Below are 13,746 nucleotides of genomic sequence, written 5' to 3'. Positions count from 1 at the left end.
CAAAGACGAGTCCTAGTCTCTGTTTTATGTTTTGGGCATTTTGCTATATAATAACTAAGGTTCCTGTCTGTGTCTGTTTTTCTTTTTCTTTCTATTTTTTTGGCGGCTAACCAACAGGGGAAAAGGAAGAAGAGAAAAAGGGAAAAGCAGCAAGCAGAGAGCAATGGTAAGTGAGCTGCAATTATGTCTCATATTAGAAGAGCCCCATCATGTGTCAGGCATATGTGACATGTTGCAAGATAAAAGTCAAGCTAGTTTTTTTTTGTGTGTTGTTGTTTTTTTGTCAGTCTGTGTGTTTGTTATTATTATTTTTATATAGTTTGCTACCCCAGTGCAATATTTAAATAGTTGCTCGTAATTCTCCCTTTACCCATTTCCCCCAGCTAATAACAACTGAATATGCATGACCCCCCACCCCGACTACCCCCCCCCCCCAATCCTCCTTCACACCTCCCCTCCTGACTCCCCCCCCCCCCCCACCCTCCCCACTTTGCCCCCTAGCATTCTGGTATTGTGATATGTGTGTTTTTGAGAACGTGAACTTGAAGCATCGTGAGAGCCATTAACTTTGCCAGTGTTGTGTATGTGGCCCTGTTGTTATAATGCCTGTGCCCTGCAGATAGACTGCACCACTGTATTGTGTGTGTGTGTGTATTGTGTGTCTGGGTGTGTGACTGTGCATGTGTGTGTGTGTCTGCTTGTTGGGCTGCCCCTCGCTTGCTTTCATCATGCATGCTCTTTTTTTTTTACCAACATAATAGAAAAGAAAAAAAATCACACCCCAGAAAATTAAGGAGGTTTGCTAATTCTATGATTTATCCATATATTATTTATTTTTTGAATCCATATGCTTCTGATCATACTGTGAGGAGCGATGCCGACTTGTTATCATGTATTATGGGCTGGTTTGGTGACGGATCTCTTCTTGAAGGCCTCTCTATCTGTTCTTTTTTTTTTCAGAACACAGAGAATATTTTCCAAACCCTTGCCTTTCACTCCCTCCGATTACAGGTGCTAATGTCATTTTGAGTATTAAATTACTAACTTGTTTATTTATTTTTCCTTCTTTCTTCTTTTTAAAAAAAAAAAAGATTTATGTATATTTATTTATCAATGAATGTGCAATATTAGTCAGGCATAAATTAAAATTTTACACTTTGAAATATGTTTTCCTTTTTTTTTTTTAGTTTGCTTTCTTTGCTGCTTTCCTTTATTAAGATCTTTCTAATGCTATTTATTTGACTTCAAGCTTGATTATATTTCATTGAATTACTCTTCTTGCTGCTTAGTCTTGAGCAATTTAAAGTCACTGTAGGGAATGATAAGATATATATACATTATAAAAGATATATAATGATATAAAAAGTATGGCGTATGACCTGAAAGATGATGTCAGAGTAAACCTCCTTAATCTATATGCTTCAGTGGCCACGCTTGTGCCTTTCTTATAGGCCAGCATGAGTTTGGCCCTTTTACTACTTTAAATTAGAGTGTACTCTAAGGAGGCCTGGACTCAAACACTTGCTCCACTTCCGATATATGACACCATTACTGTGTGGTGCGAGCGACTGACTGGCAGCTTTTCTGCGAGTGACAGCCAATGTTGATGGAAAGCTGTCAAGTGTTTGAACCCAGGTCTTAGGAGTAGATTCCCTCTTCAGGTTCCAGGCTTTTTTAAACTTTCCCCCGGCGAGGGCTAACTCACCGCCGTGCCGTTTTAGCGATCTGCTCCTGCTGCCTAGTTCTGCCACCTTGACCGTATCTTTTTTTTTTTTATTTTGAAAGCATAGTGCACTAATTACATCGAGCAGCAAATTAATCCAATAGTGCATTTTGCTCCATTTATATCCTCTTAACCTAAATATGACCTGTCTTGTCTCAAAGCTTGAGCCAGAATTTAAATTTACACAACTGAAAGTGTTTTGTTTCCCTTTTTTTTATTAATATCATAATTTGATCTTTGCATGCATTTTGACTTTTACTAATATCTGAAACAGACTAATTATGATCAGTCCTGTCTTGGAGGGCACATTTGGGAATGGCTTTCAGTGGGTTTAAGGGTTTTTTTTCCTTGCACAATGAGCCACTGCTAAGCTTCATAGATTCACTGTTATCTGTTTTTTTCTCCTCATTTCTCTCCTTCTTTTTGGTTTCCCTTTATTTTATCTTTTTTTGGTTTTGGTTTTGGTACTATTCCTCCTCTCTGCTGGCTTCCCTTCCCTGTCGCGGCATCAGACCTGAGCGCTCCTAAGAAGTGTCGAGCGCGCTTTGGGCTTGATCAACAGAATAACTGGTGTGGCCCGTGCAGGTGTGTATGATGTGTGCCTGCACTGGTCAGGGCCAGGTGAAGGCTGGGTAACTCTACGCTGGGACTTCCTCCTCTTTGCTATGCTGCTGCCCTTTCTTCCTTCTTCCTTGCCTCCCTTCCTTTAGTGTGTCCTGCCAAGCTATCGTGACCTCTCAGCTCCTTCCACCCACGCCCTGCCGGTCTGTCTGTAGGGTTCCACTATTTGATTGTTACCTCCTGTTTGGGAAGAATGGTATTAACTGCAAATGGCAGAGTGTTTGTATGAATGGTGTCTGTCTGTGTGTGTGTGTGTTGATAAAGACAAATATTTGGGGTTATATTACAGGACATACAGTCCAATCAGCTTCACTGTGATTGGTCAAAATCCTAAACTGGCAGGTCAGGGCTTGGAGGATCTGGAGCCTGATGGTTTGGTTAAAATGGAGGACATCCCAGTGTTGCCAGCCTAAACCTAAGCCCTGGCTAAATGTTTGTGTCCGTGCAATGACGTGTCCATTTTTCTTTTTTGTTCTTTCTATTTTTTTTTCCCCTTTTTTGTCTCTGTGTGTATGTTTGTGTCTACCTCTTTGGCTAACAGATGCAAATACCCCAAAGAAGTGTCGTGCCTTGTTCGGGCTTGACCAGCTGAGTTTATGGTGCAAACCATGCAGGTATAACTGCTGTAGTACCAATGGGAGGAAGACATCCACAATGAACAGCTTCTTCCTCTTGATTATTTTGCTCAGATTTCCATCGGTTTGGCGAACTCCTCTGCTCCCTCTCTTTACCGAGGAGCTTCCTGCTCTAAATTCCCTCACAATATTCCGTCATTAAACTTGGTTCAAGCCCAGTGGCAGAAAATGGATTTCTAAATAAGATTATTGAATTCATCTCAAGAAACTATTTATCTTGTTCCAAGATCACTGTTTACGCTTAACTGTCTCCCAGTTTGACTTGTTCTGGTTTTGAAATCCATTTTCTCTCCGGGGGCAGTGGATAATTCCCTCCCATCGTAACTGTCATGTCTGTTCTAATTGGCTCCATTTGAATAACAATGTTATGCTTACAAATTTAGCCCTGCTTTCTCTGAGGGCCTGTTCAGTGACGCTCTTTTCTGTGCCCTCTTCCTCCTCCTTCTCCACCTCTTCTTCCTCCAAACTCCTCTTCAATAACCCTTACTTAGTCCCTACCTGTTGTCTTTCTGTTCTGACACAAGCAGTCTTTGAATTGGGAATATTTTCATGGTAGGTATTTGTTTCTGCTCAGTAATACCGTTCTCTGTGTCTGGCTTGCACCACACCCTGTCCCACTCTTTCCTCTCGACACGACCACGTCACCTCTGCCACCACCACACATGTCATCGGTGTTCTCATCGTTTACATAGAAGGGCTGGAAGGTATATCAACACTTTAAAATCACTTTACCTTACATTTTTGGCTTTTTTTTTCCAGTGCAGAGGAAGATAAAACAAGAATCTTAAATTAAATAGGATGATTAAGTCACTCACATTTAAATATTATTGTAGGTATTACATTTATATGATCTGAAACAGTCAGCCATTGTTTGTGTTCCCATTTGTCTCTCTCATTTCCCCTCTAACAGTGCGTTATTCCTTAAGAAATAAAGAGGGGATCATGAGTTCAGGAGACAGGAAACACAAATATTGCAGTATTTTTTTTTCTTTCTTTTTCTTTTTCTTTTTCTTTTTTTTAAAAAGGGAGCCGAGAGGTTAAAAGTTCTCTCTGGGCTCTGTTTCCTAAAAGATGCATCTGGTGTAATTTCCCCCGAGACGGAGAAATCAATACCATACACAGGCACATACGATGAATCGATATGTCTGATAAAAAAATGGATATTAGCTCATTTGTTGCAGTTTGACGGACAGTTATCGAGAGCAGGATGTGTATGTAGTGGCAAAATGATACCTTTTTACGCCCCGGTCGATACGCCGCACCACCCAGTGATACACTCTCAGTGTACTTAAAAGCCTCAACCCCGCTCCTTCCTGGATTATGACAGTGTTCTACACTGTCTGCTGTTGTGCTTGTACTGTTGAGCTCATCAGCATTGCATGCTTGTCTTTCAGCCCTAGCATGCGACCGAGACTTTGTGAGCCCTTTTGTGATTTGTTGCTGTCTTATTTCTTATTCATTCTCCGTAATCTGCTCTCACTCCTTTTTGTCTTTATGTAGATTGTTTTAGAATTTGAGGAAAAGCTTTGATTTGATGACCATTGAAACAGCAGATCAGCCTCAATCTTTATTTCGTTTTTTTAACTCCTCACTCCTGTTTTTCTTTACCTACTCCTTGTCCCTGTGAGTCTTAAAAAACTAATACTCCAAGGCCTTCAGGCATCCTGATATAAGAATGGAGAGCTGAGAGAGGGGTCACTGCCAGGGTCAGGGTAAAGATGAGGTGGGCAAAGATTCCCCCTGAACCAAATCTCAACACAGAAGAGTCACCAAAGATAAATGCAACAATCCCCTGCACTCCTTTAACTCCCCCTTTCCCTCCCCTCCCCTCCCATGTTAGTTCATCGGGTTCCACTGAGCACAACGGGTCTGGCCCCGGGATTCAGGAGGGAGGAGGAGGGGGGGGGGGTCTTGACCTCAGGCAGGAATGCAAACATAGTGCCTTGACCTCTCACGCACACGCACACACTTGTGTCCGTGGGGCAGATGCAGGGTAGTGTGGATCGCGTTGACTTTTTTTTTTTTTTTTTTGCTTCATATCCAAACTTTGTCCCCTCAGGAGACGAGAGTAGAGTCAGATTGAAGTCGAGGAGTGAGACAGGTCCACTAGCTTCATGTTGCTGGAGAGAACAGGCTGATCCCCAGCTGCTTGTAAGAAAGGCGGGGTTTAAATCCAGAGAGCAACAACCACTACATCTCATCGTCATCATCATCATTTTCTCTGTGTGTGCTTTACATTTCCCCTGCTGCTTCCTGTCCAGGTGTTTCGCCTGTGATCTTCATGTCTGTCCTGTCCACTGGTTTAGTATTTGGAGATTGTCATTTCTGCCACCTTTCCTCTTAGCACGAGGGTTTTTAAAAGCAACTCAAAAGCACCTTTTGAAATCTGACCAGTGAAGTGAAACCCACTGGTTCTCCCTAATTTGAAAAGGCAAAGGTGCATTTAAGTGAGCAGCCGTGCTAAGAGGCGCAGCAGTTTGAAGATGTTAAAAGACGTTCTCTTTCTCTTGCCTTGTCCCTCAGGAGAAAAAAAAAGTGCATTCGCTACATCCAAGGTGAAGGCAGCTGTGCCAGTCCTCCCTCTACGGACGGAAGCTTACTCGACTCCCCCCCATCCTCCCCCTCCTCGGTGGTTCTCTCCCCCTCCTCAAAAGAGTCCAAACCTCAGACTGAACAAATGCAACCTCTCTCACTGACTATGAAACCGGCCCACCAGCCACTCCACCACCCGCACCTCCTTGCTGGGCCTCCACCGCCATCTTTGGCTCAGCGGGGAAACTCCGCTGCAGCTCGCAAAACGCCCGGCACCTCCTCCCACAACGGAGCCCTGGAGCACGGCGACGTCTCGTCCTCGCGGCAGCCGGGCTCCTCTGTGGTGTCCTCACTGGTCCGGCCCTCGGCATCGCTGTGTCATTCCCACTCGCTGCTCCCCTCCACGGCCTCCCAGCCTCTGTCGCTAGTGACCAAGTCTATAGAATAGTCTATTCTTCTCCTGCGTTCTTGCTCTGCACACACACACTCACACACATACTCACACACACCTTTCTAGGCCCTCCCTCAGCTATATCACACTCTCCGTCGGTTCTTTTCTCTTTCTGTTGCTGTGCCGCGAGGCGTTGAAATTTAAGTTCTCGTTTTTTATTAAGGTTCATTGGTCAATATTTGACCCGTCATTATCAGAAGAGATCTAATTATTATAAAGAAATGATACAGTGAGCTGTAGTATAGCTTTGTGAATCTGCCAAAATTTTTACGAAGTTTTGTTTTGTTTCTCTTTTTTTTTGTAGTGTTCAACAGTGCAAAACAGAAAAATTATCTAGTTCAACTTCAAAATGTTTAAAAGACGGATATAAAAAGGTAGGCTAGATCGTTCAGTGAGCCCTTTTCTTGAAAGAGTTGGTTCTACTTCTTTATTTGTATTAAATACGAGCCTGCGAACCAATCATCTGACATCTGTTCAAAATCTAGGAGGGCAAGAGGCGAGCGGTGACACCTCTCTCTCTGAGGAACAACTTTAATTGTGATGTTACTTGTTCTTGTTTAAATGTACAGAATAAAGGGGGGGAGGGGATTACTGTGTTAAATATGCATTCTTCCACTGCGTTGTCTTTTTTTCTTTGTTGTTTACCTTTGGGGCGGAGTCAGGCAAGTTGGGTGGGCTTGAGGGGAGGTCGGGGTGGGAGGGTTAAGGGTTATTAAATTCAAAAATGTCACAACGCTAGGACCAGTAGTATTTATTGCTTTAGAGATTGCTTGTTGTATCTTGTATGTGTCTCTTTTGGACGTTTTTTTTTCTTAATACATTGTACAAATATTTTTTCTTAAGGTAAGCGACTTATATATGAATGATCCATTTTTACAAGGAGGTTTTAAAAGGCAAAAATCTTTTGTTAATGATTTCTTTCCGCGCTGAAAACCTGGACTCCACTCAGTGTTCTGTGTAGATCTCACCAACAGAAGTATGCACAACTTCATTTCAAGAAATGCGTCTATAAGCCATTTTACAAAAAACGAGAAAAAAAAAGAAAACTTGAAACAAGAGACAGAGGGTACCATGTCTTCAGTAGTCGGAAAAAAGTGTCTAAAGCCCTTCTTTTTTATTGCACAGTCACATCGCTCAGACTGTAGATTCGTGTACAGATTTTCCGTGCCAAAATTTGTGATAATTTCTGCCCCTCCAACCATGCTGTAGGGAAATCTCACTTTTTTTGTTTTTGTTTTGTTGTTGTTTGTTTTTTTGTTTTTTTTTCAATGCCATTCTTTGCTGTGACGTTACATAGATTGCTATGTATGTAGTATAAATGTTGCTATAACAAATGTGTTTGGTAGCAAAATTGTCAAATATTAAAATTTAAACTTAATAAAAAGACGGACATCATACTGTATAAACCCACAAGGGCCAAATTATGTATATTAGGTTCATAAAAAAACTATTAAATACAAAAAAATACACAAACTGCCACTTTTAAGTACACTACTACATATAGGTAGATAGAAAAAATAGGCATGTTGATGTTGCAAGAGGCTGTAAAAAAAGCTACAAGAGAATCATCCACTCGGTGCCATTGTAGTTGACATGACGCGACTGTAATCTGTCGATTTCTTCTCTGGTTTATTAAGATGCTAATGATAAATAGTTTGAATGTTTCCTTAACGGCTGTGATGTTCCTGTTCTATTTTATGCTCTTATCTTTTTTTTGTTTGTTTGTTTTTTTCCTGTTATTTTAAATGGTTCCAAAACCATGTTTTTTTGTAATGAATAAATGTTTATGCTGTACAGTCTCTGTAGCATGCAGTTCTGTATTAATAAAAGCAACTTAGTATGTGCACACCTGTGGCCTCCGTTCATTCTGAAACCCAGCGTTCGAGAGGTAGCTCTGAGTGGTCTATGACCATGTCTTAAAACTGTAGTATGTAACATTCTAACTTAAAGGGGCCATATTATATATTTCTATATTTTATATATTACATTTCTCCAAGTTAACCTAGTTCCCTGGTGTCCTAATGAACATGTCTGTGACATGCTTTGGTCAAAATATCATAAGGATGAAGCACCACAGCAGTTCAATCACCCTGCAAAAACAGCCCTGTAAACACTCTGTTTAGTAGTATCTCTTTAGGTTCACCTTAAAAAAAAAAGTAAAACGAAACTTCAGGGACAGGAAATGACATCAGCCACAGAGGCTACTGGAAGCTAACAGCAGTTAGCATTTGGAAAAGTGATCATTTGCAGGCTCTAGCAGGCACATTGCCGTCAGATATAACATGTATCCACTGGACAGATAAATCCTCTGAGGCTGGAAGTTTGTGTAGAACTCTGTGCTGCACTGTGGGGCCAAGAATAGAACTTTTCGCGAACTTCTGGTTTTCAGATACTCTCACTTGTTTTACGGACAAAGCGGAGCAACAATTCCAGGAATTCAGCGCATTGTGACGTCCCAATGAGTGCAGAAGTCAACATCGCATGTTTTATCTCCTGTACTTAGACTGAGGAGGACCACAAAAACATGAGTGAGTCTTCTTTTTTCACACTTTGCCGACAGATAGGACCTCCAGAGTCCCAACTATAAGGATTTAAATGATTAAAAAGTTGATTTTGCATAACATGTCCCCTTTACCACCGAGCTTATCGCAGACGACTTGCTTGCACGAGCGCACTTTGCATTACCGTGATTACGTAAAAGTTTGTGCTATCCAACTTTCTGAAAGTCTGATAGCCAACGTTATTTGTTACAGTTATTACAGTAATGTCACTCGCACTGTTGCAGAAAGCTGGCGAATCAGCATCTTTGTCGCCAGGGAGCAGAGAGTTGAAAAAACACCTGTACATAGTTTCTCATTTTTGGCCTGTTTTTGCACATTGAGACAACAACTCAAGCAAAATGTTATTTTAAATAATACTACGTTCATATACTACAGTGTTTTTCTCCATTTTAAATTGGTAATACATTATTTTAACATGCAGTTAATTGTAAATAACTGCCAGATATTGTAAGTTATTCTGGAAAAATGGGCACAGGGCATTTTCTGGCCTTTTTATGGTTAAAATAAGCAAAAAAAGTGCAGGGGCATTTTGAGGCTTAGGTGATGAAGGGTTAATCTAAACTAATTCCCGTTTTATTGAAAACATTGTTAAATTAATTCACACAATGCTGATTAAGTGTTTCAGCTCCACATGACTGAAATTACAAAGAAGCGCCTACAAAAAGTTTCAAATGTGAATTCTACCACTCAAAACAACCTGGTTGTTCAGTAGTTAGACAGGATAAACACTCCTGCTCTACCCCTGTATGCACACAAACACTCCCTCAGTCAGGTCTGATGGTATTTATTTGACATTGACATTTTCGGGTGAAGGACACAGCATAAAAAAAAATAATGTTGCATGTGTTTTTTGTTCACAAAGAGTCAGATTAATAGCATTAATGACAATAACAAGTTGACACACTGCAGCTTTAAGTATAGCCTTATTTAGAATTGTACAAACAAGTTTCATGTTTTGTGAAAGGCACATGATGTCAAACCGAGGACAGGCGTCACTAATGTGAGACCGGTGTGTGTGAGTCAGACACAGATTCAGAGTCCAAATCAGGTTTTCTTGCTCATCAGAAGCGATTGGCTGCACCTTGTGTTGTGCGAGGTTATAAAGGCAGGTTCTTGCAGCGTCTCTGCTTCAGTTGACTCTCTGTTTTGCCTGAGAATCTGATTAGCTGCAGTGTGTCGGAAGGGTTTCTTCTTTTTGCTGCAACTAACGATCGTTTTCAACGTCGGTTAACGTGGTGACTATTTTATAGATTGGTTTGTTTGTTCCTTGGTCTCTTGTGATGACGTTCACAAATGTCTACCAAAAAATGATCCCGCTTTAGTGGTTTCTTTGTGAGAGGGAGCAAAGAAACCAGACAAAAATCACATTTAGGAAGATGGAATGTTAGAAAAGTTGTTTTAATGAATCTAAAAAAACACAGAAACTGATGATGGGGGTTAAATTAGTAGTTGATTAAGTTGTTGTTTCAGCCTGTGCAGTGATTCTAGGTTTTGATCAGTGGTTAGAATTGGGTCTGTGTTAATGTGGTAATGGTAAAGTTTACTGATTCCAAGTTGGGAAATATATTCACCAGCAAACAGTTCATACGCACAATAATACAAACAAATACAACTGAATGAATAAAATATATTACAGACTCGATGATGCAGCAATGAGCAACAGCTGAAACGTAACACAGAGGGAAGGAACGAGCAGGACCTTCTCTGTTGGGGTTATGAGTGAACCACGCTGCAGTGTGAACATATGCAAACAGAGTCTAAATAGACACCGGCAGTCACTCCATGACACGTAGAAATAGCAGTGAGTTATCTCTGACTGTCTTTCAGCTCCAGCTTCATTTATTCACTTCCTGACTAAGCGATTAATCCGCAGTCTTCTTTCCTGAGGTCTATTTGTATTGCAGGTTTTTCGAGTTGTCGCACAAGCTGCTGTTAAGAGTGACACCAACTGTCTTTCTCTCTCTCACTCTCTCTCTCTCTGAGCCAGCAGATATAGATATATATAGATATATATCATGTTAAGGTCAACCCATAATTAATCACCATCAATGCATTAATGCTGACAACTCCTGTTAGCAACGTGCCCCCCCTTCATCCGTCATGTTGCAGTCACTTGTTGGGGAGTGAGTCGTCTTACAAATTCAAGGTTGTGGGTTCGGTTCCCGGCTCCGCTCGTCTAAATGCAGTTGTGTCCTTGGGGAAAAGACACTTAACACCGCGTTGCTCCTGACGGCTGTGTCGGCAGCTTGTGAATGGATATGAAAGGTTTAAATGCGTGGCATCATAGGTGCACTGTGTGAATGTGTGAGTGAATGGATGAATGGTACAGAACTGTGGTGACCATTGACATACATACACACCATTGACTTGATGGTACAAGTTTGTCTGAGCTCTCGGGTTTTTGGACACCAGGTCAAAGGTCGTAGACTTTTGTAAACCTTTGTAGATAAGAAGATTGTGTAAGAACATGCATCTTTGACAAACCTGCCATACTGTGGGTGAGAAATTGAAGAATGACGTACATTTTTTTTCTGGACCTGATGCTATTAAGAAGATGGAAGAGTTGGATTTCATTGTGTCAACACTACAGCATAGACAGAAACAAGGATTGTGTCATATTAATATAATGAAATCATATTATGTTTGATCAAGAAGAAGAAACCAATTGTTAGGTAAAGCTGTGGTCAGTTCTGTCCTTTTTTTTATTCCCACAGTGAACGCAGATATTCTGTGCCAGTTATCCATTTTGGCAACACTGAGATTATGCAAAATCTAGACCGTTACTTGTCTCTTTTCAGCCCAGGAGAAAAATGACTCTGAGTGACAAAAGTACAAAATAAGTTTTGTGGCTAAGAATTTAAAACATGGCACAAAACCACTTATTGTTTTGACTGATCATTGTATGCAGTATAGGCGTTTATATGTAAAATCCTATAATAATTCATATATGTCTTCATATGCGTAGACCACAGCGAGACAGACTCAGCTAAACAGTTGTATACAGTGTATGCATAGGAAAAGTGGATGAATGCCACTGAGAGGAAAATGCAATAAAGGATAGAAAAGTTATTGATGCACATCCTATGACTCATATGTCATATGTGCGTCTCATGGATAGATAGATAGATAGATAGATAGATAGATAGATAGATAGATAGATAGATAGATAGATAGATAGATAGATAGATAGATAGATAGATAGATAGATAGATAGAAAGAAAGAAAGAAACTACTTGAATGTTGTTGTAATGTACAGATCGCCCTTCAAGGGGGGGGTTCAGCTGTGATCAAGCAAATGCGGGACTCGTCTTTGTTCCCTCTGAATGTATGCATTGTGCACACTTAATGCATTTGTATGGGCTATACCCTTGAACTTGTACTGGCGACGTATAACATGGATGCATCTGTGATGCTTCTATTACATTTCCAAGCGGGAGGAAAGTCTTTGTGTACCTGAGTAAAGAAATTATGTTTTTTGATGTCACCGTCGCAAGGAGGAAACATGTTGAAGGCCATCGCTGCAGGCGAAGCCTACAAATCCGAAAACAATGCAAGACATCAAATGTGTCCTCTGGTTCCAACAAACAAAATACAAAGATATTGTGAAAAGAAGGAGCTGTAAACTGCTGCCCCTGATCACAGCTGAAGAACTGGCCACAGCCTCACGTAAACATCTTCAATGTCCTTTGCTGGGGACGACAATGCCACATGTTTTCATACACATTCACATTCTTTTTGTCCTTTTATAACCATATGCCCATTTTCACTCCGATTATGTCTTATGTGAAGTTGCAGGTTTCTGTTTTCCTCTATTGCATGGAATAGATATTTCAAAATAACAACTCGAGTGGATCACAGCCTTGTTGGGACCTTCATCATGGAGGCTGTCCACACGTGTGTCCATTCCTTCCTGGTGCACTTTGTCATGTTGCTCCCTGATGAAGACTCTTGCCCCACTGACACACAACTCATCAGCTCAGAAAGAAGAGCTTCATAAACTGGTGATGAGCCGAAACTCCAAGTCAGCTCCCTGTTAGTGCTGTTCTTGACCTCATCTCATGGACTAAGTTATAAGTCGTGTGTCCAAGTTTAAAGGTGCTATATGTAAGAATGTGGCCAAAAACGGTTACTACATTCAAATTCAAAATACCAAGGTTTTTTAGGTTTTTCGTTTTCTGACGTAACTGGCAACTCGTGGTTGCTCAGCAGCTGAGACTCTACTGACTGCAATGATTGGTAGACGGCGGTAGGTGGCGCCACATGCCAAAACATGATTTTCAAAACATAAACATGATTTGCAGTCTGCAAAATATATATTTTTTATTGCAAATATTTTGTCTGTACTGTTGTTGTTGGTGAGTTCAGTTTGTTATATGAACATTATTCCTGAGTCTCTGTGACATATTAGGAGGATTTTATGGCCAGTTGCTTTAGATTTATTACATAATGCACCTTTAAAGAGAGTATACCTCTCTCGTGTAAAGACATTGTATTTACACAGTATATTCACTCACTAATATTTATAAACAGGAACATTTATTTACCCTCGAACAATCTACTTCTTTAGCCGAAAATAAAAAAACATTTTCATCAGCAACCTAGCAAAATGTAGGATATAGAAGTCATCCACTACTTTACAGTTTCATACATTTATCCAAAACAAGTCTCTAATTACTAACAAACGTTTGACAGTTAGCCTTCTCACTTAACTTACAGGACACAGTTGAAACCTCAATAAAATGTTGAACAATAAATCCATTCTTGTGTAAATACAGTCAAAACCTCAAAATAATATTCTGGCCTAGAGGGGTATAGTCTGGCCGACGCTAATTTATACTTTGGGGTTAAAGCGGCCTAGGCCATAATATACCCTGGGTCTAATCTAGCATAGGCCGTTTTTATCCCAAATTTATTCTGGACTGGGGGGCATACTATGGCCTGTTACACCGGGTTCGCGAACTGGTCGGAACAAGGGCCTTTTTGCATGGAGTTTGCATGTTCTCCCCGTGTGTGCGTGGGTTTTCTCTGGGTTCTCCGGTTTCCATCCCACAGTCCAAAAACATCCAATAATTAGGATTAGATAAATTGGACACTCTAAATTGACCTTAGGTGTGAATGTGAGAGTGAATGGTTGTTTGTCTCTATGTGTCCCTGTGATGGACTGACGATCTGTCCAGGGTGTGACCCGGCCTATCACTCTATGTCAGCTGAGATTGGCACAGC

General features: G+C 40.8%; 1 protein-coding gene across 4 annotated transcripts in view; it reads left to right on the top strand.

The window, feature by feature from the left end:
• tcf7l2 (transcription factor 7 like 2) overlaps positions 1-6,572 on the top strand; it is a 90,384-nt gene extending 83,812 nt beyond the window's left edge. Inside the window, exons 11-14 of one of the 4 annotated variants that reach the window (XM_083903987.1) lie at positions 118-166; positions 961-1,011; positions 2,236-2,308; positions 5,503-6,572. In XM_083903987.1, the coding sequence (XP_083760113.1) occupies positions 118-166; positions 961-1,011; positions 2,236-2,308; positions 5,503-5,959 (630 nt within the window). In that variant the 3' untranslated portion in view covers positions 5,960-6,572. Of the gene's footprint in view, positions 1-102; positions 167-960; positions 1,012-2,235; positions 2,309-2,885; positions 2,959-5,502 lie in introns of all 4 variants that reach the window. The other 3 variants (XM_083903986.1, XM_083903989.1, XM_083903988.1) reach the window with 3 other exon arrangements.
• The last annotated feature ends 7,174 nt before the right edge of the window (positions 6,573-13,746 follow it).

The sequence above is a fragment of the Microchirus variegatus genome (assembly GCF_963457635.1).
Source record: "Microchirus variegatus genome assembly, chromosome: 17".
NCBI classification, from domain to species: domain Eukaryota; kingdom Metazoa; phylum Chordata; class Actinopteri; order Pleuronectiformes; family Soleidae; genus Microchirus; species Microchirus variegatus.
This window is presented reverse-complemented; position numbering and strand designations above follow the sequence as displayed.